The following is a 27,273-nucleotide window of genomic DNA, read 5'->3' on the forward strand; positions in this document are numbered from 1 at the left end:
GACCAACTAAATCGATAGACGCACAATGTGCAGATATTAGGTGTGCAGCAACAGAACTAAATATTTCAGTCAATAGTCAACATCGGTGATGGCTAATCAAAAATGAATTGTAAATGTCAGGGAAGGGGAAGGAGTTTGCAACCTAGTACTCCTACTGTCAGGGAGCAAGAATGTGTGGAGGCATTGGGGCTTCAATTATTCCTCTTTCATCTGCTCATGTGCCACCTCCGCCGCATCCCACAATACAGCTAGGCATGCACAGAGGGTTCACACATCATCGCCTTGCCAGGAAACCTAGAGGTGACCAGGAGAGCAAAATTAGGAAATGGTGGAGCTTCAGATTCACATGGTGCCAGCAATCTGTCACCACAAAAAATTGTACAGAAGTAGAGGGGGTTGGATAATCTATGACACAAGACACACATGAAAGAAACACCAGTTTTGGCACAAGTTTCGGGTAAGGAAGATACTTAGACAGTAAAAACAACTGATTAGAGTTATTTCCCAGTTCAGATAAAAAAGAAAGAACCAATGATTGTTTACATACATTAGAATTATGTCTCAGTTCAGATAAAAAAGAAATAGTCACCGCTTGTTTCCATATAGCAGAATTATAGCTGATACAAAAATTGAGTTATTTCCCTTAAACAAAGAAAGGCCCATGAAACACACACTTTGATAGCAAGAGTGCTATTTATTTATCTATGCAAGCCTACAGCAGAACCATAATCCAAACATATGTAAAGCTCCTGTAAATGTTAAGGCTTGACATTTTTCTAACCCAAAAAATACATCAAAACTAATCCATCTTGGTCTGGGCTAATAAGTTTAAATCCTAACTAATCAGGGTAATCATTCTCCCAGCAATCCACAACTACAAAACCCAAAAAAAACCTCAGTGATCATGAAAGGCATGAATGATTGGCAAAAAGGGACAGGAAAGAGAGAGATACACACATAGTGAGAGAGACATGAGATTCTCACTGTAGAACCACTATATTCTGTTACTGCAACTCTAGCTTGCTGCTCAGCCAACAGACGCGACACTGAGCTCTCACTGCATCGATGACTCCGTTGCTTTGCTGCATGATAAAGTATATGTCAAATCAACTGAATCATAGCAATAATCCAACTCAGTGTGGGAATATACCTGCAGTTTTAGATAAGAATGAAGCAGCCAAATATTAGTGACAATCTACATGCATATGTTCTTGAAACACATAAACTAAACACAAAATCTAAGCCCGCCTCTCACAAAGTAACATGGGCTAGCTAACTCAAATTTAGAGCCGACGATGCTTAAGATCTAACCACAAAAAAGGAGGACTTGACTTGACTTGAACTATCTGCTAGGCAGCCGTTGTCTACAACCACCTCAAATAATGAAAATAAGCATGTTAATTGGCGATCTTGGAAGGTCGGGTTACTTCCAGTAACCACATCTCCATCATTTTTTTGGTCTGGCCATGGCATAGATCCATCCATGTTGTACCTTTTCCATTTCCTTTTGAGTATTATATTTTGCCAGACAAAGCAAAGGCCATGCTTCACAGTAAAGCGCTAACAAAACAACAAAGACAAAGAAGAATCTCTTCTTTGGAACCTAGCCAGACCTGAAGATCTTTCTTTGACAGCAAGGTACCAACAAAACAACAAAGACCAAAAAAATCTCTCCTTTGGGAATCTAGCAGTGGATCATGAATATTAAAAGATATTAAATTTTCCGTGCAGCAGGTAGCAACTAACATAGTATGCACTTGAACAACGCAGGCACATAGCAACATAGAAGTAAGGGGATACCTGTAGGCCACACTTTATATGATGCAGGGATAGGCATATCTTTGATTCCAGGGAAGGGTCTTCACCACCAGAGGCAATATATGAGTCACATCTTCTTCTTCTTCCCCGCAGCTCTAGAGGACTGAAACTTTGCCCTTGGGATCCAGCTCCCCCTGCAAATGAACAGACATACACACGTAATCGAATCTCGAGGGGATGAACAGATAATCTGAGAGAGAGACCGTGGAAACGAGGGAAGTGGAAAGGGCACTCACCGCTGTCTTCTCACCGCGGATCAGAGCCGACTCAGCGCGGGTCGTCTCTTCCCGAAGATGCACGAAGATGAGGAGGCCGAGGCGAGCTGGTGGCGGCCGGATTTGGTGGAGAGGCACTCAGTGGGTGCCTCGCGTCGCCCTGCGCCTCTACCCCCGCCGCTTCGGGCCACAGCCGTGCTCAACAACGCACCGTCGCGTCCGGGCTCGAGCTCAACCACGGCCGTCGCCGAACATGAGCAAACAAGGCGGTGCTTCCCGGAGGTGAAGGAGTCAGCGGGCCGGCGGCCAGCGGTGCGAGGGGGGCGGGGAAGAGAGAAAGAGCACGAGCTGTGGAAGGGGAAGGGGCGGAGGCGGCTCCAGCGGTGCGAGGGGGGCGGGGAAGAGAGGAAGAGCACGAGCTCTGGAAGGGGAAGGGGCGGCGGCGGCCCCCGTCCGTGAACAGGAAGAGGGAGGATGAGGATTGGGGAGAAACCCTATGGGCATTGGGCTTTTATACCCCCACCACGCGAAATGACCGAAATGCCCTGGTGGGGGCATGGTATTTACATTTTGTTGCCATTACTATTCATTCCAGCAGTGATCGTCTCAGATCCAACAGCCCAGCTTCCTCTAGATGTCGATCGGACGGACGAAAACGCATCAAAGAAAATGATCCAACGGCCGAGAGTCACTGATCTCTGAGGAGGCTTGTAGGAACATCCTTCTCTTATCTCTTGATTGCATGTTCGTTTTTTGTGTGTGAAAACCCTTGTAGGAGGGCCAATGGCTTCTTGCTATTGTCGGCGATCCTGTAATGCGTTTGTATGTCGACGAGGATCGACACAGACATGTCGAAGTTCATGAGTACCTCGGAGTCATCGGAGGTGTCTATTGTAGTGAAGGTATACCACCGGTTCATGAGGAACTCGGGTAGCCTGACGTAATCCTCGCTGGCTCTGCAAAAGTGGTAGAGCAGGACGTGGTCGCGCATGCACCACTCTGCGTCACTACGAGGCACCATAGGTTGGGCCCATCGATTCGCCTCGCTCACTGTATGGTTTGTCTGGCCTGATTTTCCCCTGACACCAAGGCTAAAGGAAAACATGGCTGAAATTTTGATAGATTTAAATCATAATATTTTTTAATAATCGTTCCCAAATTCAAAAAAATAGAGAAACTAAAACAATATTCATGGATGAAAAGAATTATACATGAATTTTAAGAAATGAACACATTTTTTTAAATTATGGTTCTAAAAAATATCCATAAATTCAAAAAATGTTCGTGAATTGGAAAATAAAATTCATGAATTCAAAAAATGTTCATGACTTTTAATAATATCCATGAATTAAAAAATGTATGTGAATTCAAAAAATATTCATAGTTGAATAGCCATGAAAATTAAAAAAACATTCACAAACAATTTTTTTCATGCATTTGAAAAAATATTAGAAGTTCAGAAAGTATATGAAAATTCTTAAGAAGTGTGTATGCTCCTCTTCTATGGCTGGAAGGAGACACTCCCTCGTGCCATAGATACATATGTACATGCTATAGCTTGTGTAAGTGTTTCTGGCCGCATATGCAATGTGCTCTGGGTAGAGAGGCCGCCCCCATTTCTTATTAAGGTATTGCATGTTCGTTTTTTTTGTGTGAAAACCCTTGTAGGAGGGGCAATGGCTTCTTGCTATTGTCGGTGATCCTGTAATGCGTTTGTATGTCGACGAGGATCGACACAGACATGTCAAAGTTCATGAGTACCTCGGAGTCATCGGAGGTGTCTATTGTAGTGAAGGTATACCACCGGTTTATGAGGAACTCGGGTAGCCTGACGTAATCCTTGCTGGCTCTGCAAAAGTGGTAGAGCAGGACGTGGTCGCGCATGCACCACTCTGTGTCACTACGAGGCACCATGGGTTGGGCCCATCGATTCGCCTCGCTCACTGTATGGTTTTGTCTGGCCTGGTTTTCCCCTGACACCAAGGCTAAAGGAAAACATGGCTGAAACTTTGATAGATTTAAATCATATTATTTTTTAATAATTGTTCCCAAATTCAAAAAAAGTAGAGAAACTAAAACAATATTCATGGATGAAAAGAATTATACATGAATTTTAAGAAATGAACACATTTTTTTAAAATTATGGTTCTAAAAAATATCCATAAATTCAAAAAATGTTCGTGAATTGGAAAATAAAATTCATGAATTCAAAAAATGCTCATGACTTTTAATAATATCCATGAACTAAAAAATGTATGTGAATTCAAAAAATATTCATGGTTGAATAGCCATGAAAATTAAAAAAACATTCACAAAGAATTTTTTTCATGCATTTGGAAAAATATTAGAAGTTCAGAAAGTATATGAAAATTCTTAAGAAGTGTGTATGCATTCGAAAACTAACTTTTTAAAAATAATTTAAAAATGCTTCACAAATTTTAAAATAAGAAAATGAATAAGAAAAAAAGGAAAAATAAAATAAAAACATAAAATAACCCTAAAGAAAACATAAAGAAAAAACAAAAAGAAGCTTCAAATGGGCGGGTGGTACACGCGTGGGCGCTATTTGGCAACCCAGACGGAATAGGTTTCCCGGAAAAAGCAGAAAGGCAAGTGATATGAATTGGTCCGCTAGTCACGTAACAAAGTCAATGAGTGTACGCGTGGTAAATCCTATGTGATGCTCCTTTGCGTCAAATTGCACAAGAGGAACCGAGCTAGGTTGGCCCATTTAATGCTTTGTAAATAAGACGGTGGTTCCGTTTTTCGGGAACTTCTGAAGGGTTCCAGTCTGGTATGTTTACCGATTTTCCATTTTCTGTTTTTACTGTTTTTTTGGTTTTGGTTTGTTCTGTTTCTGTTCTTTGCTTTTCTTCTTTCCTTTTTTTCTTCCAAAAAGTCACAATTTTTAAAATATGTTCTAAATTAAGAATTCATAAATTTGAAAAATGTTCAAGATTTCAAAACGTGTTCACTTTTCTAAAAATAGTTTGCTATAGTATGCCGGTTTGCTACAATGAATCAGTTCGCTATAATAGACCGGTTTGCTACAGTGCTGGGCTCTGTCTACCAAAAATGGCTCACATTAGTAAACAAGACAAAAAAAAGTAAAAAAAGAGACAAAAAGTTACACGGAGCCCGGCAGCCGCCATCTCGTTTCCAGCCCACGTCGCAAATACAGGCCCGGCGCCTGAGGTCGGTAACCAGGCCGGGCTCCCCAGCACGTCCTCCTCCCGATATACTGCCTCCGCTTCCGCCGTTTGGCGTCTCGTCCGTCTCCATTCTCCAGTTCAACTCGGCTCACCCCCTCCGCTTGCGGCACCGCCACCACCCTTCGCCCCCTCCCCGCGGGGAAACCCTAGAACCTTCTGGAGGCCACCCCGAAATCTCGGCGCGGCTAGGGCTCCCGCTCGCTCCACCCCGCCCGCGGCGATGCCGCTCTTCATGTCCGACGAGGAGCTCCGGCTCCTCGGCGGGGACGTGGCCGCGGTCGCCGAGCGGGCCGACGCCGCCATCCGCGAGCTCCGGAACCAGGTCGACACCGTCCGCGCCGAGGCCGACGCGGCGGCCATCGCGGCCGAGCAGACCTGCGCCCTCCTCGAGCAGCGCTTCACCACCCTCTCCGCGGAGGTCGATCGGTACCAGGCCGAGGCGGCCGAGCTCACCGCAGCCTCCGAGCGCCGCGCCGCCGACCTCGCCTCCTCCCAGGCCGAGATACACCAGCTCCGCATCCAAGCAGTACGAACCCTAGATTTTTTGGGCGACTGATCATTTTGTTTGGTTATTAAGCTTCCTGCACTGACCACTTGTGTTGCCGATGTCGCAGATTGCAAAGGATGGCGAGGTCGAGCGTCTCAAAGTGGAAATCTCGGAGCTGCACAAGTCCAAGTGCCAGTCGCTTGAATTGATCGAGCAGAGGGACGCAGAGATACGGGAGAAGGATGGCGTCATTCAGAGCTACCATGATAAGATGGTGAGCTACCCTAACGCCCTCACACTTCTACTAGTAATATGCAGCAGTCATCAAACTGGTTGTAGAGCGAGTTGAGAGTACATGATCACCTGAACAAATTGTCGCTTGGTGCAATCTGATATGGTGGTGTGCGGGACAATGTAGTTTTTAGCATCATACATTGGTAGTACCGACTACTGGTTACTGGTTGCTGCTTGAGGATTTTGTTATTGAGTTTAACTATAGGTTTGTTTCTGCCTAAATGCTAATTAGTGCAGCTTGTTTCTGTAACTTGTCCTGCTTTAGAACAGATTTTTGCGCACCTCAAGAGAGAGGGAGAGAGAGGATTTGATTTGGTTTGGTTTGCTTAGCACCATATGGTGCAATGTACATGCAAAAATGCGCAAGCAACTGTATATTACGGACGTTCTTGCTGGTTTTCACCAGTAAATTTATTGGAATAACTTCTGACTTACTGGATGAATCATTTTCGTTAGTTGGTTATGACTTTATCGATCAGTTACCCATGGGGCCATCCCTTTGGAAGGCATGCATGTCCAAAAGTCAAATTTGCATTCTGAGCAATATATTTGATCTTAACTTGATTTGCTTGTAGGTATACATCTATATCTGTCTCTACCATACATTATTTCACGTCTTTGTTAAGTTTTTATGACACACCTGATTACTTATGTGTGACATCTTACAAAACTTCTCTTACATCTTAGAGGTTTGTGTTTTCTACATATTATCTCGGTGGAGCTGATACAGTACCTCCATAGACGGCGGCCATTATATGCTATGTAGATTTGACGTTAGCTTGGTAGATATTATGTTGTTTCATGAAGAGCTATTCTTACATTCAAATATATTGTAATTTGTAATAAATCATGACATGTAGATTTGATGTTGTTTCATGAACAGACTTAAAACGTTAGTTTTCCACCGTCTATATAACATAGCTACATCTGCTTTTCTTTTATAGCATTATTGCATGAACTATCTGCCCATTTGAAAAGCTGAATGTTCGATCTCTTGTCAGTTTAACTGAAGTGGAGCTATTTAAGAATTCTGCCATATCGTCAGACCTCTCACTCTTTCTTGAATAACTTATCTGTAGTTTTTCCATCAGACAATCTTGAAAATTTAAAAAATGTGATATGCTATGTAATATCTATTGCGTTTTTTCTTGCTGGCGGTATGGATATATGGGTTATATTATTTTTGCGCCTATCATGAGCGTTATTTTATCTATGCACTCTAGCAAGCTAAGCCTTTTTTAAACTCAATTGAGATTTCATGCTCCTTTGTCGTGGAAAGACCTTTGCTCTTTTGTGTTTTATAGCATAAAATTAAGTGGGCATACCGTTTTTATCGTCTTTTCAGGTAAATCAGGCTGACTCTTCTGCTGGTAAAGAGGCTAGGATACACGAGGTTGAAGCTAAGTTAACTCACTGCCAGGCGACATGTAACCGCATTGAACAGGTATACATATAAAAAGGCTTAGGAATGCTTAGAACTTTCGAAGCAAGTTTTAGTATAATGTTCTACCAAGCCTTATTTCAGTTCTCTATAAATCTCTTGTACATCGCATCGTCTTCATCTGCTCTTTGGTTACTCATTGTTATACTAAGATTCAAGGAAGTTCCTGAGCAATTGTTTTTCATGGACCAATTGGTGTTTCTTATTTATTTTTATTACTTCCCTTATTAGGAGAAGGAGCTTCTTGAAAAGCATAATCTCTGGCTTGATGAGGAACTGAAAGCAAAAGTAAAGAATCTATCTGATCTAAGAAAGGCAAACATGGATGAGGAGTCTCGGATGTCAGCAAAGATTGCAGAGGTTACTTTCTTCTTATTTAATACTTGATGTGACAGATACAGGAAAGAAAACATGAACCTGATTTCTGGTTATCAGCTTGAAAGAGAGATTTCTGAATCTACAAGTTCCTTGAGGCGAAGTAAAGAACGGATTTCTGAGCTTGAGCAAAGAGTATCTTATATGGAAAAGGTATAAGTTCTGATGATTATGCTATATCTTTCATCTAACTTTTGCTATTCCCTAAAAAACCAGCTAACCTTTACTATTTCATCTTTTGTTGACTGTAGGAGCTACTCTCAGCAAAGGATGCTGCAGCTGCTAATGAGCAACGCCTTGGCGCTGAGCTTTCAACTGTATGCCCCCCCCCCCCCCCCCCCCCCCCCCCCCCCCCCTCAACCTCCGCTGTCTATCCTAGATACTCTCCCAATTTGCTTTGCTCACTTTATATTTTGACGATTTGGAAATTGTCGAGCTCTTTGATAGTAATTTCGCTTTGGCACACGACACATAGTACTAGTCTTAGAAGGCATATTAGATCTATGTTCATTAGCTCTAGTATAAGGAATTCAGCTTCACAGAAATTGTCTAAGCCAATTGAACCCCAAGTATGTTTATCTTCTTCTTGAGAAAAAGCAACAAGCATTGCACCTTGTTATATTGATATATAGGGGAAACATATTTACCTGAACAAATTACTAAGCTAAGTCAGTGAGCAGAAACATTTGCAGTTTCTTAGCCCCGGCCTTGACCTAATCGGGAGTTTCATAGCTCATTGTGCCCATCTGGCCTGGCACCGCTGGGTCTCCTCACGAAATACGCAGGAGTCCCTCTGCTTGCAGTCCCACCATGCATTGAGCATGGTGATGGAGCTCGATCGTACACGTAGCGTAGCCAGACGGGATGCTAGAGTTATCTTTCTTGGCAAAGAATTGGCCAACCTCTGGCTGTGAATTGCATATCAGGGGCATGGGCTGTGTGTTTGTTAATGCTAGATTGTCTGTTACTCCCTAAAGTAGTGACCTAAAACGTCTTATAAAAGTTTACAGAGGAGTATCTGTTATGCCGTCATACATATTTGGTTTGCATGAGAGTCAGTCGTCGCCCTTGGATTTGAAGTTTGACCAATGAAAGTTGTGCATTTCTTTTGAGAAACAAGTTCAACTCATGGCTGGCTTATCTAATACCCATTATTATCTTGCCCACCTTGGCGTGCCTGTCTAGCCAAGTAGACAGCCAAATTTATTTGGTATGCCTGCTTAAGTGTTTTGATATGACTAGTGTCACAGCTTGATTGTAAATTCTTGTACTTGATATAGAAGTTCTCTACCTGATTAAGACTCATTCTTTACAGTTAGAAACGTTGCAATGATCCCATTACCTTGTATGTGTATGGTCTAGCCCCTTGCCGTTGGCAATTTGCAGTTATGAAGCGATGATGTTTTTTACAGTAGTGCTGTTCATCTCTAATAGTAGCTTTTGATTTGAACCCTAAAAAACAAGGTCATGAAACTTGCTGAACTTCACAAAGAAAGTTCTAGCGAATGGTCAAAGAAGGCTGGGGAACTTGAAGGTGTTATTAAAGCTTTGGAGGTGATGCCTTTGTGTATCTTCTTTGGATGTACTTCTCTGTCCCATTTTATGGATAGAAACTCTTATGCTCAATTGTCATTCTTTGTGCAAACCAGACACATTTGACCCAAGTTGAAGATGATTACAAGGAAAAGCTTGGGAAGGAGACCTTGGCCAAGAGTGATCTTGAAATGGTATATCTGGGGATTATTTTCTGTACCCAATTCAGTGGATTCTGTGAGTGGATCGTAGTGGAGATTTGGACCTTATTCTGTTTTCTTTTTTCCCTGCAGGAAGTTGCCAACTTAAAGCAGAAGATACAGAAGTGTGAACTTGATTTGGAAAATTCAAGAAAGTCTGGTGAAATGAGCCTTGTACCATTCACCAACATTGCAGCAGAACCCGCTGATTTAAGTGATACACCCATGAAAGAAATGTATGGTTTCTAAAACTCACTGACCCTCTAGTCTAGTAAGATCTCTGAAGTAGGATCTATCACTGTATAGGCACCAAGAGTGTATTTTCTTCTATTTTGCACTCATGCTTGCATGTAAATGGAAATCTCAGCCTTCTCTTTTCTGTTAAATTTGTTTTACTAGAGCATGTAGGTGCCATCATTAATGTGCATTCTGTTAAGTGGATTTTCGTAGTATTTGAGCTAGATCTTTCTAAATATGGTATCTGCTGTGTGTCACATCCAGTGTAAACCATCCTACTATGTTAATCTTTACCAATGTTCATACATAAAATTATCTTAAAAAATAAAAAATAAATGTTGTGTTTATAGATCAAAACTCGGTCCTAAGAGAGAACATTTTCTGAATTCCGCTTTGTTCTCTGTTTTGCAGGTCACTTTCTGATGATGTAAATCGGAATGACCTAATGATAGTTCCAAGAGTACCTAGTGGTGTTTCTGGAACTGCATTAGCTGCTTCTCTTCTTCGTGATGGCTGGAGTGTATGTTTGATGTCTTGTACTCATTATATTTTGTCCAACATTGCACGCTTTTCATATCTCAAATCAAATGTTGCTTGATAACCTGTTTTACATGATCAGCTTGCTAAGATATATGAGAAATATCAAGAAGCCACTGATGCTTTACGCCATGAGAGGTTTGGGAGGAGACATGCTGAAGCGGTTCTGGAAAGGGTACATTATTGTGCTTGTCAATATCTTTGACCGAATTTAAGCTCGTACATAGTTCCACATGATTTGACTAAACTGTGTTGACTGACACTTCGTCTATATGCAATTACTCCCTCTGTAAAGAAATATAAGAGCCTCTAGATCACTACTTTAGTGATATAAACGCTCTTATATTTCTTTACGGAGGGAGCACATCTTTGTTTCAAAACCAGTTGGATAACTGTTATGTTTGAGAAGCATAACTAAAACCAGTTGGATAACTGTATATGTTTGAGAAGCATAACCAAACCTGGACGTTTTATGTTTACTTTCTTTTGTTTTTGCTAGTTTTTTCTACATATGGTTTCTAGAAAGGGTGGTAATTTGAAGCAATTGTGCTGTAAAGAAACTATTTTCTTATTTATGTTATCGGTCAATTTGAAACAATGGTGCTGTAAAAAAGGTATATTATATTTGTATGTAGTGGTCAATGTTTTAAAATTTCTACTGCATACATTCTGAAACAGCATCTATCAAGTAAGAAATGGACAAATACAAGAAGTTTCTCAATGTTGCCTCGTCTAACATTTCTCTTTTCCTTCACACTTCTTATTTTAGGATTAGTAGTGGATAGCAGGAAGTTTATCTGCGAAGTGCATAACACACACACCGCATGTAGTTAATATTCAATAATCACGTACTCGTACTTGTAATGCATCATCATTCCTGTTCAGGAAGGAAGCAACCATTAGCCTTTATTAATCTACTTCTTTTGTACTGCATCCTTTTTCTTTATTCTGCCTACTATTAGAGACTGAATTATCTTCTGTATAACAGGTCTTACATGAAATTGAGGAGAAGGCTGAACTCATCTTAGATGAGCGAGGTAAATTTTTAGTATAAGTACCATTTATGATATGATAGCATTGCAATGATGTTTGTTTTGTTATACAAGCTCAACCATTTGGACACACTATTTAAAGCTTGACCTTTTTCTCACGTCAGCCGAGCATGAGAGGATGGTTGAAGCTTATGCTCTAATGGATCACAAATTGCAGCAGGCATTGTTGGAGCATGATAATTTTGAGAATACCATAAGGAATCTAAAGGTATGCATGTATTATAACTTGTTAAGTTTCTTATAATGAGGTTTTAACATTATTGTGTCTTCCAGTCGGAGTTGAAAAGGTGGGAACGCGATCATTTTATTGCTAACAAGGAAATAGATGACCTGCAAAAACAAGTGAGTCGCCCTACATTCCTTTAGTTATATTCCTTCCATTCACTGGAATTGCGAAACTGTATTAAAATATGTACATGTGAAATGTCTAGCGCTAACCTCAATTATTAGTGCTATCATCTCATTGTCAACTCCCATTAATTATTGGGTGCATTGTTGGTGGGTAAGATTTAGAGAATCTTGAAGTGCTGGCAGTCCTGATAACTGATATCTCTATTTATGAGGCTCTCATGAAATGTCCATTCGTCCTCCAGTTGTTCTAAATCTGATCCATTCAAATCTAATCAAATGACACATGAATAGTTCCATAAGTTATCACTGAGAAGGTGCTTAACAGTGAATTTTCTGTGTAGTACCCCCACCCTGGAGTATCTCCTGACCGAAAAGAAATACTATATGGAATTGGATCGAACTCGCTTCCGTTAGATACAGTAGCAGAATGTTCGTCTAAAAGGAACAAGCATGGTTTGATACTCCAAATCTATCAAATACTCCCTCCGTTCCTAAATATTTGTCTTTTTAGAGATTTCAAACGGACTACCACATACGGATGTATATAGACATATTTTAGAGTGTAGATTCACTCATTGTGCTCCGTATGTAGTACTTGTTGAAATCTCTAGAAAGACAAGTATTTAGGAACGGAGGGAGTACTACCTTAGGGATGTTTGGGTTGTTGCCACACCTGGTGGTTATGCCGAAAATTAGGCAGACATGTCTCAAGTGTTTAAGTTAGCACATTTTTGGTTTGACTAACTGTTGCCACATTTTTGGTGGAACATTTTTGTTTCGAAGCATTGCCCTAGTTATGGCCGTCCTACCACTTAAAGTGTGGATGTTATCCAAACTTGTCTATTGTGAAACAACTGCAGTTTATATGGGGAAATTGCATGTTACTACTGGGTGTACTTACACACACGTCTGATATGCTACGAGCCTACGACGTGGTAGTATATATACTACTTTATCATTGAGTATGTTGTACAATATATATATATATATATATATATATAATATAAATAAAGTCCATCCATTCCAAAATATAAGACGTATTTTGATTGTCTCAATTCATGCTTTACATATCTCTCATACACTATTTAGTCAATGCTCAGGCAACCATAATCATACGGAAGTGCATTTGGATATGAATCTAATGGCGTCTATTTAGTGTAACTTAAACTACATACTATTGGACTAATTGTTGGTCAAAGTATGAATTCAGACGGTCAAACTACTCATGTTTTGGGACGGAGATAGTATATTGCATCGATGATACATCATTTATATATTTGAAGACTTGATTCGTTAATTGTATGTTGTACCTTCTGATTATTTGTAGGTCGCTGTTCTTTTAAAGGAATGTCAAGACGTACAGCTTCGTTGTGGTTCTAGTGTTCCCATTGTAGGTCATGGTGCTGCTTCTACCAGCATAAGCAATGGCATGTCTAATGCTGAAAACAATAACCATGCACATGTAAGCCTCATTTTGATCCTTACAAATACTATATTTTACCATCATTTCACACGCTTATTCTATCTGTAATGTAACCATCTGATAATCTGGGGCAGATGACATTTAATGATATTAATGGGCTCGTTCAGCAAAATGTTCAACTTCGAAATAAAGTTCACATGCTCTCTACCGATCTTGAAAATAAGGGCGTGGAACTCAGGGTATGCATGATGTTTAACTTCGCTCCGTATATCTGAATTTATATTTATATTCCATTTGTGAGTACCAGGCCATTCTGTTATTTCCATGGGCAAATGTCAAGCATCTTCCCTTTTTTCCTTTTTAGGAGAGCTTCCAAATCGAGCTGAAGAGAATCACAGATGACGCTGCATCAAGAGTTGAAAAAGTTATGAAGAAATCTGAAGAACAAGCAATAATGATTGAATCTCTTCATAGATCTGTGCGTCTTACATATCTTGTCAAGACCCGGAATATCTTTTGACGTTGAACCCCCTATTCTTCAAAATGTCATCCACAAGCTGCATGTGACATCAGCCCTAATATAGTTGACTTTTTTAGGTTGCGATGTACAGGAAATTGTGTGAAGAACAGCAGAAGACTCGTTCCAGTATCGAAAACATATCCAGTAATCTGCAAGGTTCGATCTGTTAACCGTATGTTGATTTCAGTTTAGACTGGCATGCTGTGGTGATGGAAGTGGTGTGCGCAGTTAGTATATCTTACTGCTATAGTAACGTAGTATTAACTAGAAGTCGTGGTTTTGTTTTTTATTTTCTAGATGATGGCAGAAAGGACCTGATGGTGCTGTTTGAAGGATCACAGGTGATCTTCTCAACAAGTGACCAATCATATGTACTACCATGCAGTTCTAATGATTGTTCTCACTGTGAATTCCATTTGATTTTGACCAGGAGATCTCGAAGAAAACACATGAACAAGTCTCTGAGCGGGCCAGAAAACTCGATGAAGAGTTGACCAAGTTGAGGTTATCCCCTCTGCTTTCTTACCTTGTTTGCTGTAGAAAAATGTTAGATGTAGGTAACATCTAGTATTTTTGTCTTTTCTCTCAATTGACAACAAGATTGATGGTTAGGAAGCAACATAACATCATAATAAGCTCTTTCGACATCTTTCTTGGGGCATTCTGATTTACTTGTGATTCATAACTTACCTTTGTATTTTTCTAGACAAAAACATATTTAAATGGCCAAACATTGTTACGAAAAAACTATGCGAAATCTGCTTGTCATGATATTTACTTGCCAACTGTGTTGAAGTTGGGTCTGCAGATTTGCAGACACATGATTCCATTTCTCACAACTTTTTACTACAGTTGTAGATGGCTACTTATACAGGCTCTTTATGTGATGCTCTTTCTGGCTTTACTTGAAATTGAATATCTGACCAATACTGGCTATCATTTTTTTAGGACTGAGCTTATGTCTTTGCGATCTGAGCGTGACAAGGCAGTGCTGGAAGCTAGTTTTGCTCGAGACCGGCTTAATGGGTTCATGGCAGAGATTGATCACCAGGTTCTTTCTTCATAACTCTTTCCTCACATTGGTGTGTCACCTTGAATTTCCAGTTACTTAGTACTCCCACCGTAAACTAATATAAGAGCGTTTAGAACTTTAGATCACTAAAGTAGTGGTCTAAACGCTCTTATATTAGTTTACAGAGGGAGTAGAAGATAAGTGTACACTCATCCTAATCTAGTATTCGTACATACAGAGAAAGGAAGCTAATTCTGTTTCGCTCAGAAATGCGGAGTTGATGCATTTAGTAGTTGATTATGAAAAAAGACTCCGTGAAAGTTCAGATTCTATGCAAGCTTTAGAGGAGAGCTCAAGGAAACTGTCAATGGAGGTATGTTGGATTTTATCGCATCCCTTGAACAGTTATAAAATGCTGAACCCTGACATAAGTTTCCAATTTTTAGGTGTCTATTTTAAAGCATGAAAAAGAGATTTTAGTGAAGTCAGAGAGAAGATCTTTGGATGAAGTCAACAGTTTGTCTGAGAGAGTGCACCGTCTGCAGGTTTTTTCTCAATGTCCATTACTTTAAAATTTTATCTCATGGCTTCTTTCTTTCTTTTTTTTTTGCATATTTTACCGTTTAGCTGCTGATATGATGGTGTTGCTGAAAAGATGAGATTTTTTGTGTGTTGCTGAAAAGATGAGATTTTTTGTGTGTACACCATCCTTTGTCCTTGTGTTATAACCATGCAAGTTCTGTTTTTCTGTACAACCATCCTTTATCCTTGTGTTAGTGATGCAATTTTCTATTGTACCTGCCTATGGGCAGGCAACTTGACATTAGCATTTTCTGTTGTGTTATGTTATAAATGTATATAGTTTATTTTGCATGAAATAGCAAGTAATTTTAGCTTTTGTATTGATTTGTAATCTCAGCAAATCTAATTAAGTTCCATGTTCTTTGTAACATTGAAGTGAGTTTATATTGTTTGTAATCAGGGATCTTTAGTGTATTTTCTTGAAATTTCCTTTCACCTTTTCTTCTTCTGAGATACGTTGCATCGCAGGCCACCATTGACACAATACATACTACTGACGAGGTTCAAGAGGTATGTTGTGTTTAAGATCTATTAAAACGTTTGAATTTTGTGTGCCTCTTCGTTAACCTGTGGATAATTTAGAATGCAAGGTCCATGGAAAGGAGAAATCAACAGGAGTACATCAAGCGACTAGAGGTAATAGTTTATCTCAGCAGCTATGGTGCATTGCCACTTCTGCTTCAGGTTTCATAACTACCTTGGATTTGTTTTGTCAACATTATGATTGCAAGATATCAGAGCCTAGGAATATATTGCTTGATTTTGTTCATTCAAGTCTACATGTACGTGGTTATTTTAAATCTAAACGGTTTTGTAGAGAGACTGGGCTGAACTAAAAAAGGAGGTTCAAGAGCAACGAGATCATGTTCGTGTCCTGACACTTGACAAGAAAAATGCCTTTGAGGGCTGCATGAAGCAGGTAGAGGATATGAGACAAGAGTTACAGAGCTCATGGAAAGCTTCTAGTGATGCTGAGGCGAGGGCTGCTGTTGCAGAGGTTCGTTCAAATAAATTGTTTACCAAGGTTTTGAGCGCATTACCCGACTGTTTTAACTTGTATGTTTTGTAGGCAAAGTGTTCAGATCTGGAGGCGAAACTCAAATCAAAAAGGGTAAATACTAGCCAGTCCAAAACTGTGATTTTAAAGACTTCCATCCACCCAAAATCGCATGCTGGCAATAAGAAAATGTTGTATATAAGGAGCTGTTTACTTTGGGTTGTTGCAACGTTTGGTGTGCATATTTGATGGTCTGCCTAATTAATGAGCTGTTTACTTTGGGTTGTTGGAATGTTTAGTGTGTGCATATTTGATATCTGCCTAATGAAAACAGAGTGTAGACTGTTATTTGCACATCTATATATTTATAATGGTTAAAAGCCAGTGTCTCCCAAGGAGTAACTGATGGCTTGTCAAGTGAACTAGTTGATTAGATCTGTCTCCTATTTAGTTTGTGTGGGTGCCCAGGTTCCTGTAAATTTTTGTGAAGAACCGTTTTTGCCAATGTATTTCAGTTAGGCCTCTCCCCTAAAAAGACTTGCTAAAAAAACTAAAAGTGCCAAAATTTGATTATATGTTGTGGTTCGTCTAATTCTGTTGGTTTCTGGAATGTGTCTTTAGTAAATCATCTCAACTTGACTATTAGTCCATTCTGTAATAGTGATCAAATTGTAATTGTCCCTAACACTGTAGTGGTTGTTATGTGATGCTTTGATGGACACATTGCCCTTGTAAGTTTGAGCTTCTTATGACAGTTGTTTTATACATGAGCAAACATTATCCTTAGTTTAGGTTGCATGTTGTTGATGGTGGAATGCCCAAAAAGGTCATTGTGAGAACTACGACAAAACAGCCTGCCTGCTAAAGAACTCTCCTACATATTATTGCATGTCTTATCAAGTGTACTTAGAAAACATGGAGTATTCTCGACACTTTTACTTATGTTATCTTCTTCACCTGATTTATTTTTTCTTTCCAAGAAAAAAAATCTGATCCTGCTTTCTTATCTTGATATAGATCATATTTAGGGACGGTGGTCATGATAACTCAGCAGTAAATGAGGTGAGTTAGCTTTCATCTGCTATTGACCTATTGTTTATATACTATGGTAAAGGGTCAATGTGATATGCTTGTTTTTCTTCAAAAATGGATCCATGCCACTGGTATCTCTTTGAGTTCAGCACTGAATCTTGGCATCTGGAATATTTTATGCCTTCTATAGTCTATGTTCTACCACCTTCATGCAGCTTTTACTGGGCCATTTTTGGATTATTCACGTGTTTGGTGTTTTCATGTTCATTCCTGTAGGTGAATGATGAGCTTTTCCGGTTGAAAGAGGAGTTGGAAAAATGCAAGGAGGAAGCACAAGCAAATAAAAACTATATGCTTCAGGTTCTCCTACCATCTCCTGCAATTTTGCTAATATTTCTTTCCTATGAAATTAACCTTACTTATAAATACATTTGTTCGCTGACCTATTTTGCTAATATAATTTTGCTAATACTTATGTTCCTGTACAGTACAAAGAAATTGCAAACTCAAATGAAGTTGCATTGAAGCAAATGGAATCGGCATACCAGGATTACAAAACTGAGGTATTAAATATCTGTCTTTTTTTTTTCTTTCTATTGAAGTCTCACGTACTTTATTGGACGTGTGTTTAAAATTCTTCCTACTTTTGGTAGTCCGAAATGGCCAAAAGAAGCCTGGAAGATGAGATCGCTAAGTTGAGAAGTAAGTTGTCTGAATTTGAGAAAAGCTATGTGATGAGGTGTGAAGAAGCTGCCAGTACAATTGAAGTTAAAGAGAAGGATATCACTACTCTTATGAATGACATTACGATCCTGAGGAATGAAGTTTCCCAGAAAGTGTAAGCAGTTGGACTCTCAATAAATAGGCATGGATGCAGTGTTCTTTTTTTTGCAGATTTGGTTGATCCAATGTTTTAATTCTCTGACAGATCGCGGATTGAGAACTTAGAAGTTGAATTGGCTTCCTCAAAGAGTGCTCTTGATGAGCAGTGTAAGCGTTGGCGTAGCGCGCAAGACAACTACGAGCGGCAGGTATTACCCTATTTTCCTGTTTTCATTTCTTAGTAAGCTTAATTTGAGAATCTAAATGAATGTTTGTCCATGAGTATACTTAGAATACCAAGTGTCATTTTGTGTTGTTGCGTGTGCCATGAAGGGCAGTTATTATGGCTGGAGCCTCTTGGCCCCTTATCGTTCTTGGTCTAAACCATTTTCTCAATGGAGACTTCTCTACTGTTCATTAAGCAACAATCATTGTATCATGTGGGTACTCCTTTAGGTTTTGGTGTTATTGTTATTTGGATTAATTAATGTTGTTATAATAAACTCCAAAAAGTTCTATGCGTCTCTCCAACTGACTAAAATGTGGTGACATTTGTTGATTTGGTGTCATAAAACAACTATGCATGATGTTTGTAAATCTGTTTGCATGTTGGTTATCTAAGTTTCAAACAGTTTTAACCATGATTTCAGTGAGTATTGTGTAAGATTCTAACCTTCACATGCCTTAACATTATTAGCAGCAATCTGGTGTCATATAACAACTATGCATGTTGTTTGTAAGTCTTTTCTTATTTTTTACCTAAGTTTCAGACTGTTTTACCATGATTTCATCGAGTATTGTGTATTAAGATCCTTACCTTCACATTAATGGCAATAGTTAATCTAAACCATATAATTGCTCACTTACCTGCTACCAGAATTGAACCTATGGTAAGTATAGAACAAAATTAAGTTTGCAGAAATAAACTATGTTTGCAGGATTGATTCACCTTTCATACCTTTTCGCCTACGACGAACCTGAATTAAATTTTTGCTGCTGGTATCACATATATTTATTATGTCTTCCTTGTAGGTTATCCTGCAATCTGAAACAATACAGGAGCTGACAAATACTTCTAAGCAACTGTCTTCATTGCAGCAAGAAATGGCAATGCTTCGTCAAACAGCAGATGCACACAAGGCTGAAAATGTAAATTTTGACACTCAAAATTCTTTGGACTCCGTTATTTTGTTTCGGGCTTTGGCTTTGTGGAGTACATACTATTCATATTTTGTCAGGCTAGAGTACGTACTATTCATGCTTTGTTAGGCCAAAACGGTTGATTAGTTTGTGCCTTTTGGCTTTTGGTGAATTTTACCTTTTTGGGTTAAAGTTTAGCTTGTGACCAAGTATAAGTTGTGGCATTACCCACTTTTGTAGCCTCGATTGTACTATTTATACATGTGTTTTAGCCAAAAGCCCATAACGTATACCTGTAATGCTGTTACCTTTTTCCTTGAGAGGAGTATGGGGTTGCCATAGGAATCTGGCTTGCCAAGCACTCTTTTGTCACAAGTGGCAATTTGTGGTGAAACAGATGGACTTAAGAGTTTCTCAAGATTGACTTAAACATTGATCTATTCTTTTGGTAGTAGGTAATTGTTCTTTTAGGAGGAATATGGTTGAGGCTTCTAATCCTTATTTCCGTATCTAGCTGGTTCATTTGAAAGACCTTGCTGCTATGTTGAAGCACTCCATTCAAGTTTAAGTAGTTAGTGTACTTAATTCTTGATTAATTCTTCAGTTGCTGGTGATATTAGTGAGCTACATATCTTGACAGCAGGTGCTATTCTTCAGATTATTGCCCTACTCTGCAGATTTTGTTTGAAAAATACTCCCTCTGTCCCAAAGTAAGTGTTTTAACTTTCGTACAGCTTTACACTAACGCTAGTACAAAGTTGAGACACTTATTTTGGGACGGAGGGAGTATTACCGCTGTGCTCGTAGACTACATTTCTCCTAAAAATCCTGAAGAATAACTTCTAAGCCCTTGCTGCTCTGGTTTTGTTAAAATTGTACTACCTGGCAGATACTTCTAAAATTCTGTACTCCAGGTCTACCTGATCGAGCAATATCGCTCATTTTCTTGGTTAGTGGGGGCATGTTTTGATTTCATATATGTTTAGCTGTTTAACTTAACTTATGCAATTGTGAATAAATATCGATTCTGTTCCCTTTATCTATGTTTACAATCTCTACATCATAGTATGAATTTGGTTGCACGGTTTCTTCTTGGGAAAAATTCTGTTGCATTTGTAGATTAAGCGGAGTTAGATGCATAAAAACAGTGATTTGCTTAGTTGCACCATCTTAGCTAGTTCTGTAAAAAAATAACATGTAATATTTTCAGGATGCTCTAAGAACGTCTGGTGAGCAAGAAAAGATAGAGTTGGTGAAAGAAAAGGATGAGGCCCTTCGGAAGTATAGCGAGCTAAATGATCAGGTTTTTTAGCTTGCCATTGTTACTATATGATTAGTCTTGTACTATGTAAGAAGTTTTTCTTTAGTAATGCTTATTTTTGTTAAAATCCTGCTGCTTATCTTAAGTCTAGATATTGGGTTCTCAAAATAAAAATATATCTGATTGGTTCTGGTAATTCTTGGAACAGTGTGTTTCTGGCAGTTCCTTGGTTGCCCATTTCAGTGTTGATCAGTTTCATGACCATATGGTTTAGTTATCTGCTTGTTATTCATTATGACTATCTTGGGTAACATTTTATTTCACGTGCAGAATAAGATTCTACACAACCGATTAGAAGCTTTGCACATTCGATTAGCTGAGCAAGAACGGGGTATTGCTGGACTTTCATCGCAACGAACCGACTCACATGGAGAGGATGATTTGCATGGCGTTGTTAGCTACTTGCGCAGATCAAAGGAAATAGTGAGTGCGGAATATTACTACATTATGTTATTTCTTGTCGGTGGTATTTATTCAGTTAACTATTTCAGGCGGAAACAGAAATATCGTTGCTTAAGCAGGAGAAATCACGGCTTCAGATAGAGGTATGTTAAGTTTGCCCCTCTTGCTCGCTGTTACTTGTTTAAAATACTTGCCAACTATGAGTACTGCACCGCGGGATGCACGATCATTGCATGTGGTCCTGTTCTTTCACTGTGCATATACGTTTTCTGTGCAAGCTAAGTTGCATGGTTTAATCAGTTTGTTTGTGTGAAGTGGGAACCAATATTAAACATGATTTCAGCTATATGACTACCGATTGCATGTGCTCCTGTTCTTTCACTGTACATATACATTTTTTTGTACTAAGTGGCATGGTTTAATCAGTTTGTTTGTGTGAAGTGGGGACCAATATTTAAACATGATTTCAGCTATATGATTGTCTATTTTATGTGATGGCATTTGTTTGTCTATTTTGAGAGAGAACTGTCCCTTCTATACTTGATTTCTGCTATATGATTGGCAAATTATGTGTGATGTGGATGAAGCCTGGCAAATCCCTTCTGCCCTTAAAGCTGAAGTATATAAGGTCATTATTATTTCTAATCAGATGCACTTCATTCTGTTGCTTGTATAGCTGGAAAGTGCATTGAAGTCCAGCAAGGAGGCACAGGACTTGCTCCGCAGTCAAGCTGATAGTGCAAGATCATCAATGTTCAAGGATGAAGAATTCAAGTCGCTGCAACTCCAGGTGCCATTCTACCTTGTGAATTTTCAACACATTTGTACATTTCCTCTTCGTGCCTTATATATGTATCTCATTTTCCCTTTTGTTTTTGAAATGGATTTTGCTCAGGTGAGAGAAATTAATTTGCTTCGTGAAAGCAACATACAGCTTAGAGAGGAGAACCGACACAATTTTGAAGAATGCCAGGTCAGCTAAATGATGGTGTATTGTCTATTTTGTTTTGGTATGGCCAATAGCTGTATGTGCTATAGTCATTCGTTTCTTGATTTTCTCTCTACAGAAATTCCGTGAGGAAGTTAACAAAGCTAAAATAGAGGCTGAAAGATTGAATAAAATTCTACTGGAGAAACAGGTATATGCTGAAGTGTGTACAAAAGATCTAGACATGAAGAAGACTGAAATAGCAAATCTCAACCAAAGGATTTCTGAGGTATGTTATTGGTCATTTTGCTACCATTGTATAGTCTGACACATCCTCAGATATAATTTTTTTTTATTAAGTACCAGTATATTGTTTCTCGAATCATTCTGAATATATCCGTCCAAGTGAATGTGCATGCTTACTGTCATGATATAATAAATTTCATCCGTCCAAGTGAATGGATACCAAGTAGTGGACTTGGTGATGATAGTCCAGTCAGTCATGTCACCCTAATTCAACCTCCCTTAAAATCTGGCAATCAAACTAAAAGAAAAACTATATCCAAACAACAAATAATACAACAGACAGTTGGCTGAGCATGACGGCACAGCCTTGATGCCCACTTGGGCAGTGCATGGGGTTGGATCTGACTGCAGGGAGCATGTTGAGCTTCATGGTGGCAACACAGTGAGGTTATTTTCTTATCTTTGGCAAAGATCAGTGCTCAACTAAACAACAAATTTGTACCATTGAGCCATCCCAGCCCCAGGCCTCCCAAATTGAACTCTTGGGATGCTCCCTGTAGGGGTGCAGAGCGGCGCCCGAACCCGTCCCGCTTCGTATAGAAAAGAGAAAAAGTTAGTTCTAGCTGGATCGGAATGTGCTAGTTCAATTTGTTCTAGCTTCAGTTGTTGGTGGGTCTTGGCGGGATGCCGCTTTGCACCCCTAGCTCCCTGGTCCCCTGGGACAGGCAACCAAACAGGCACTTGTTCTTGGACTTGAGGCAGCAAATCCCTTCAATGCTGGGCATCAGTTTTCTGCAGGCAACATTAAACTGTGTATTATTGGAAGTTATGGGGGCAGTCTTACCAAGGGAATAATGGGAGCGTATTCAGCAGTGAAAAATGTGTGCTTTCAATTTTGCTGTCATAGGTGGTGTTATAAGCGGTGGGAGTTGATTGATTTAGTGGCTTGCTGTGTGGCACAGAAAAGGGTAGGTATTGGAAGAAAGGGAAACAGTGATGAGGTGCTCAATTTGTGCTGTATTGTATTTCTTCATTCAGATGGTCTAAGTTAATGTTTTCTTCATGCCCTAACATTATTGACACCAGTATATCAGATATTTATAGTTCGACTCTTCTGAAGTTGCAGTTATGTTCTGAACTTTTACTGTCTTCTGCAGTTGGTTGAAAACAGTAGAGGCGTCGATTTGAAAACATATGAGACCATGAAGGGTGAACTTCAAAATATCAAAGTCAGTGGTTTTATTTTCTCTGTAGTGCCATAATTCTGAGATATCACTTTTAAAACTTTCTTTTAAAAAACATATGTCTCCCTTGACATTTCCTTCACAAGTACTTGAAATGATACTATTTTTCTATTTTGGGAGAGCATAGCAGCCCGCCCTTTTTTCCTTAAGCTGCACGCGATTGGTAGTGTTGTATCATATGCTGCAAAACCCCATTTCAGTTCAGAAAGTAGTAATGATACTCTTTTGGACTACTGGCATAAATTTTAAAAATCTTTTATTTTCTTGTGGATATAAGTGTTTTGCCATCCATGTGCACTGTCTTCTTTCTGGAGTACGAGTACACACCTTAGCCATGTAATCCAGAGCCATGCCATCTAAGTGTAGTGTCAAGGAGACTTCTATTGATTGACATGCTATCTAAGTGTAGTGTCAACTGACTTCTATTGTTTATTTCTTGTGCCTAACAGTCAACCTTGAGAGAGAATTCAGTTGAGCTTGAGCGTGCAAAGAATCTTCTTTCCGAGAGGGACGTTGCCATAAGAAATTTAGATGAGAAGCTTGCTGGCTGTCAGTCTGAATTGGGGGCTAGGGAAAAGAAGCTGAATGATGTTGAGGTTTGAATTTATTAATCCTTGTGATACCAATATTATGACTTCATATTCTCAGCTGTATTAATATACCATTCTGTTCCATAGGCTAGCCTGAAATCTGAAATTGATAGACAGAAGAAGATTACCTTCACCTACAAGGTTAGGATCTCCTTTTTTTCTGTTGCAAGGTCAAGAGTTCAGTGCAATTTTCATGTGTTATTATGTGACCCTATTTAATGATGCAGAAAAAGGTTGAAGTGTTAATGCGAGAGAAGGCAGATCTTATAAAAGAAAATAAAAGCCTTTTGAAGCAGATTGAAGATCTTAAATCAAGTAATTTGACGTTCTTTCTCTTTCATGTCAATTGATATCTGCAATTTCTCTAGTTCTAAATCTGATGAGCAGGTCAGAAAATGCCGATGGAAACATCAAATGTTCAGGCCGTAAAAGAGAAAGACATCAGGATACAGGTTAGCATGTTGAGCTTAAATGGCATTAAAACATTTCTTCCTGCTTCTAACTCGAATGTATTAACAGACACTGGAAAAAATCTTGGAGAAGGAGAGAGATGATCTCAAGAAAGAAAAGGCAAACCGCAGAAAGGCTGAGAACGTTTTCTACGTCGCTGTTCAAAATCTATCAAAGGTACATATCTTCCTCGTGCTCATTCTCGATGGATTTTCCCATTCGTAGTGCTTTGGCACATTGTCAGCTTACACATGATAAACAAACGTCAGCCAGTCATGCCATGTAGCATTGTTATAACTATTTTTTTATGCTTTTAATTTTTATCTAAAATGTTGTAAAGGCATATATTAAGAAAAGTCTAAAGAATCTTCAATGTTTATAAATCAGTGGACATTTTTTTAAGGCTTGATATGTTTTGCCTTCGTAAGTTCTTACCAAAAGGGTGTTTTTTTAAGTGTCATCCAATTGATTTTTTCAAATATCGTTTACAGGAGAAGAAGCAAATAGAGGAATCGATTGAGAAGCACCGGCAGGCTGTGAAGGAGGTGATTGAGGTATGGTTTATCTTAAATATCCATTTATTTTCCTGTTGGGTATGGAATTCACAGTATATATACTTTAAGTACGGAGCTCTGCTCATTTTAGGGACCTAACACATTTATCCTTAATTATCTTCTATGATCATAATTGAAAGTCGATGTGCATTTTCTGCAGCATTATTCTGGACAATCATCTCAAATCCCGTCTGGATCAGCAGTAGAGGAGCAGTTCCGTTCATATTTCCTTGCGGCTAAAAAAATGGAGGAGTCTCCTAGCCCGTTCCAAGATGGTTCAACTAGCCAGACACCACCTATTGAAACTCCCACTGTCGATGCAGCTGCGACAGGTGCTCCCCTCTTCATTCTTTCTATTCTTCCGAGGATGGGATATTAAGTAGTTGAAATAAATGTGGCAAGATCATAGAATCGATTAGGCGCATGCATTTGATAAATAGCCTGAAATTAACGGTTATTTATCGCAAAAGTTAGTATTAGACATTGTTTTGAAATGCAATATTATACTGAACTTACCAGGCATGTTACTTGGTGGCATAGGGTTGCAACTTAATCGTAGTTGACAATGGGGTTGTTTCTACTTTGTTACACATCCTTAAAGTATGGGAGTTAATAATCCATCTTCTTTTTCCTCAGGGCGGCAGGTAGCTACTCCGCCAAGGCCTGCTCAAGTTAAAGTGATGGAGGAGAAAGCAGTTTCTTCTTTGCCCAAGCCAAGTACTGAACAACGCAGATCAAGAAGGGTGCTCGTTCGGCCTAGTCTTGAACGAATTGAAGAGCCCCAGGCTGATGCGGCTACACCAGTTGTCGATGTTTCTGCAGTACAGGAGAAAGGTGGCACATCGACAGAACGAGGTTCCACAGTAGTTCAGGAAAAAGGTGGCCCATCACTGGAGCGTGAAACTTCTGGCAGTGTGTCTGTATTGCCTTCTGGTCGCAAACGTCTCATGCCATCATCGCAGATGAGAGATGATGCATCACATGGAGAGGCTAATGATGCCAATCCTCCATCAAAGAAACCTAAAGAGGATTCTGTTCAGAGTTCCAGTGAGTTAAAAACTGATCAATCGGCCCCTGAAGATGTAACGACTGAGGCTCCTGTGGTTATCTCGATAGACAACCAAGATGTGCAACAACAGCCTGGAGAAGAGATGAACACGGATCAGGCTTCCATGCCAGTTGAAGAGGTTGAGGACATCAAGGATGACGAAGCGGGTAACAATGATGACATGGAAGAATATACAGGTGCATCAATGGACATCGAAGGCCAGGATGCTGAAGTTAATATGGACAGTGATGCAACTGCTGTGGAAGATGTGCCGCTTAAGTCAGAGGCAGTAGTGGAATCGTTTGATGAAGACCAGAAACTCGAGGATGCGAAGGAAGAGGGCCAGATTACTACAGCCACCGATGCTGAGGATGAGAGGGAGGAGGGGGAGTTGCCGGATGAACCTGAACAACAATCAGATAGCAGTCCCCTGGATATTGGTGAGCAAGCAGGTGATGCTTTCAGGGCAGCATCTCCAAGTGGGGCAGCAGCAAAGAGCGACGCAGACATGTCAGAGGAGATTGTAGAAGGTGACGGTACTGCTGAACTTGCTGAGGTGGAGCCAGACCAAAGCCCTCTAGCACAGTCAGGCGGAGCGGATGCATCACCAAGCAGAACCACAGATGCATCCCCTGTACGTGAACCTTCCCCTTCAAACCCAGCCATTGCTGGCGCATCTTCTGAACAACAGAATCCCGGTACCGCAGCAGAGAGTGTGGGAAGAACAATCAACTTGACGGAGAGGGCAATACAAAACAGAACAAACAGACAAAACAGACTTGTACGGACGAGCACTCCACAGCCTTCCTCTTCCAGGGGTCGTTCTCGAGAAACCGGGCGCGGACGTGGACGTTCCCGGCGAGGTGGTCAGCCATAGTGAGGTGGAAAAAAATTGGTGTCGTCGCTGGAAATTTGTAGTTGCATCTTTTGCCCAACTACGTAGACTACTTTTTGCCATGAACTACTGAACAAGCTTTGCTGCCGGAGTAAAGCATTGCGTGACTTGTAAGCCGTCAAGTAAGCAAATATATGCTGCCCGACTCGTTTACAAATGGTATGCCGCTAAGCGGCTGTGTTATGGTGCGCCCATGTGCGCTTGAATTGCTCTGTGAGGTCACATTACTAATTGCTACGTGAAACTTGGTCATCAATCGTGTCTAAGTTCACCTCATGCGTTAAATTCAGCTCTGTTTTGTTGGCGTTGCGTGCC

The 27,273-nt window shown here is 39.9% G+C and overlaps 1 protein-coding gene across 1 annotated transcript; it reads left to right on the forward strand.

The window, feature by feature from the left end:
- Positions 1-5,290: 5,290 nt before the first annotated feature.
- LOC125514629 (nuclear-pore anchor) lies at positions 5,291-27,229 on the forward strand. The gene is made up of 48 exons (XM_048679966.1): positions 5,291-5,771; positions 5,860-6,006; positions 7,372-7,470; positions 7,699-7,827; positions 7,903-7,995; positions 8,094-8,159; positions 9,307-9,396; positions 9,492-9,569; positions 9,669-9,811; positions 10,224-10,332; positions 10,432-10,524; positions 11,338-11,386; positions 11,506-11,609; positions 11,675-11,743; positions 13,080-13,214; positions 13,310-13,414; positions 13,540-13,653; positions 13,773-13,851; positions 13,993-14,036; positions 14,126-14,199; positions 14,644-14,746; positions 14,946-15,080; positions 15,154-15,252; positions 15,758-15,799; positions 15,872-15,925; positions 16,107-16,286; positions 16,359-16,400; positions 17,304-17,348; positions 17,595-17,678; positions 17,807-17,881; positions 17,972-18,156; positions 18,247-18,349; positions 19,173-19,289; positions 20,491-20,583; positions 20,872-21,024; positions 21,093-21,146; positions 21,680-21,793; positions 21,899-21,976; positions 22,071-22,220; positions 23,335-23,406; positions 23,871-24,017; positions 24,099-24,152; positions 24,239-24,326; positions 24,399-24,463; positions 24,531-24,638; positions 24,953-25,015; positions 25,176-25,347; positions 25,652-27,229. Exons 1-48 carry the CDS (start codon positions 5,466-5,468, stop codon positions 26,938-26,940), a joined length of 6,090 nt encoding a protein of 2,029 aa, XP_048535923.1. The 5' UTR covers positions 5,291-5,465; the 3' UTR covers positions 26,941-27,229.
- Positions 27,230-27,273: the final 44 nt, after the last annotated feature.

Source organism: Triticum urartu, chromosome 6 (assembly GCF_003073215.2).
Source record: "Triticum urartu cultivar G1812 chromosome 6, Tu2.1, whole genome shotgun sequence".
NCBI lineage: Eukaryota > Viridiplantae > Streptophyta > Magnoliopsida > Poales > Poaceae > Triticum > Triticum urartu.

Coding starts and splice junctions, on each gene's coding strand:
- LOC125514629 (XM_048679966.1), top strand. CDS start 5,466: ATGCCGCTCTTCATGTCCGACGAGGAGCTCCGGCTCCTCGGCGGGGAC. Junction 21,025..21,092: donor TGCGCAGATCAAAGGAAATA/GTGAGTGCGGAA, acceptor TAACTATTTCAG/GCGGAAACAGAAATATCGTT. Junction 21,794..21,898: donor TCAAGTCGCTGCAACTCCAG/GTGCCATTCTAC, acceptor GATTTTGCTCAG/GTGAGAGAAATTAATTTGCT.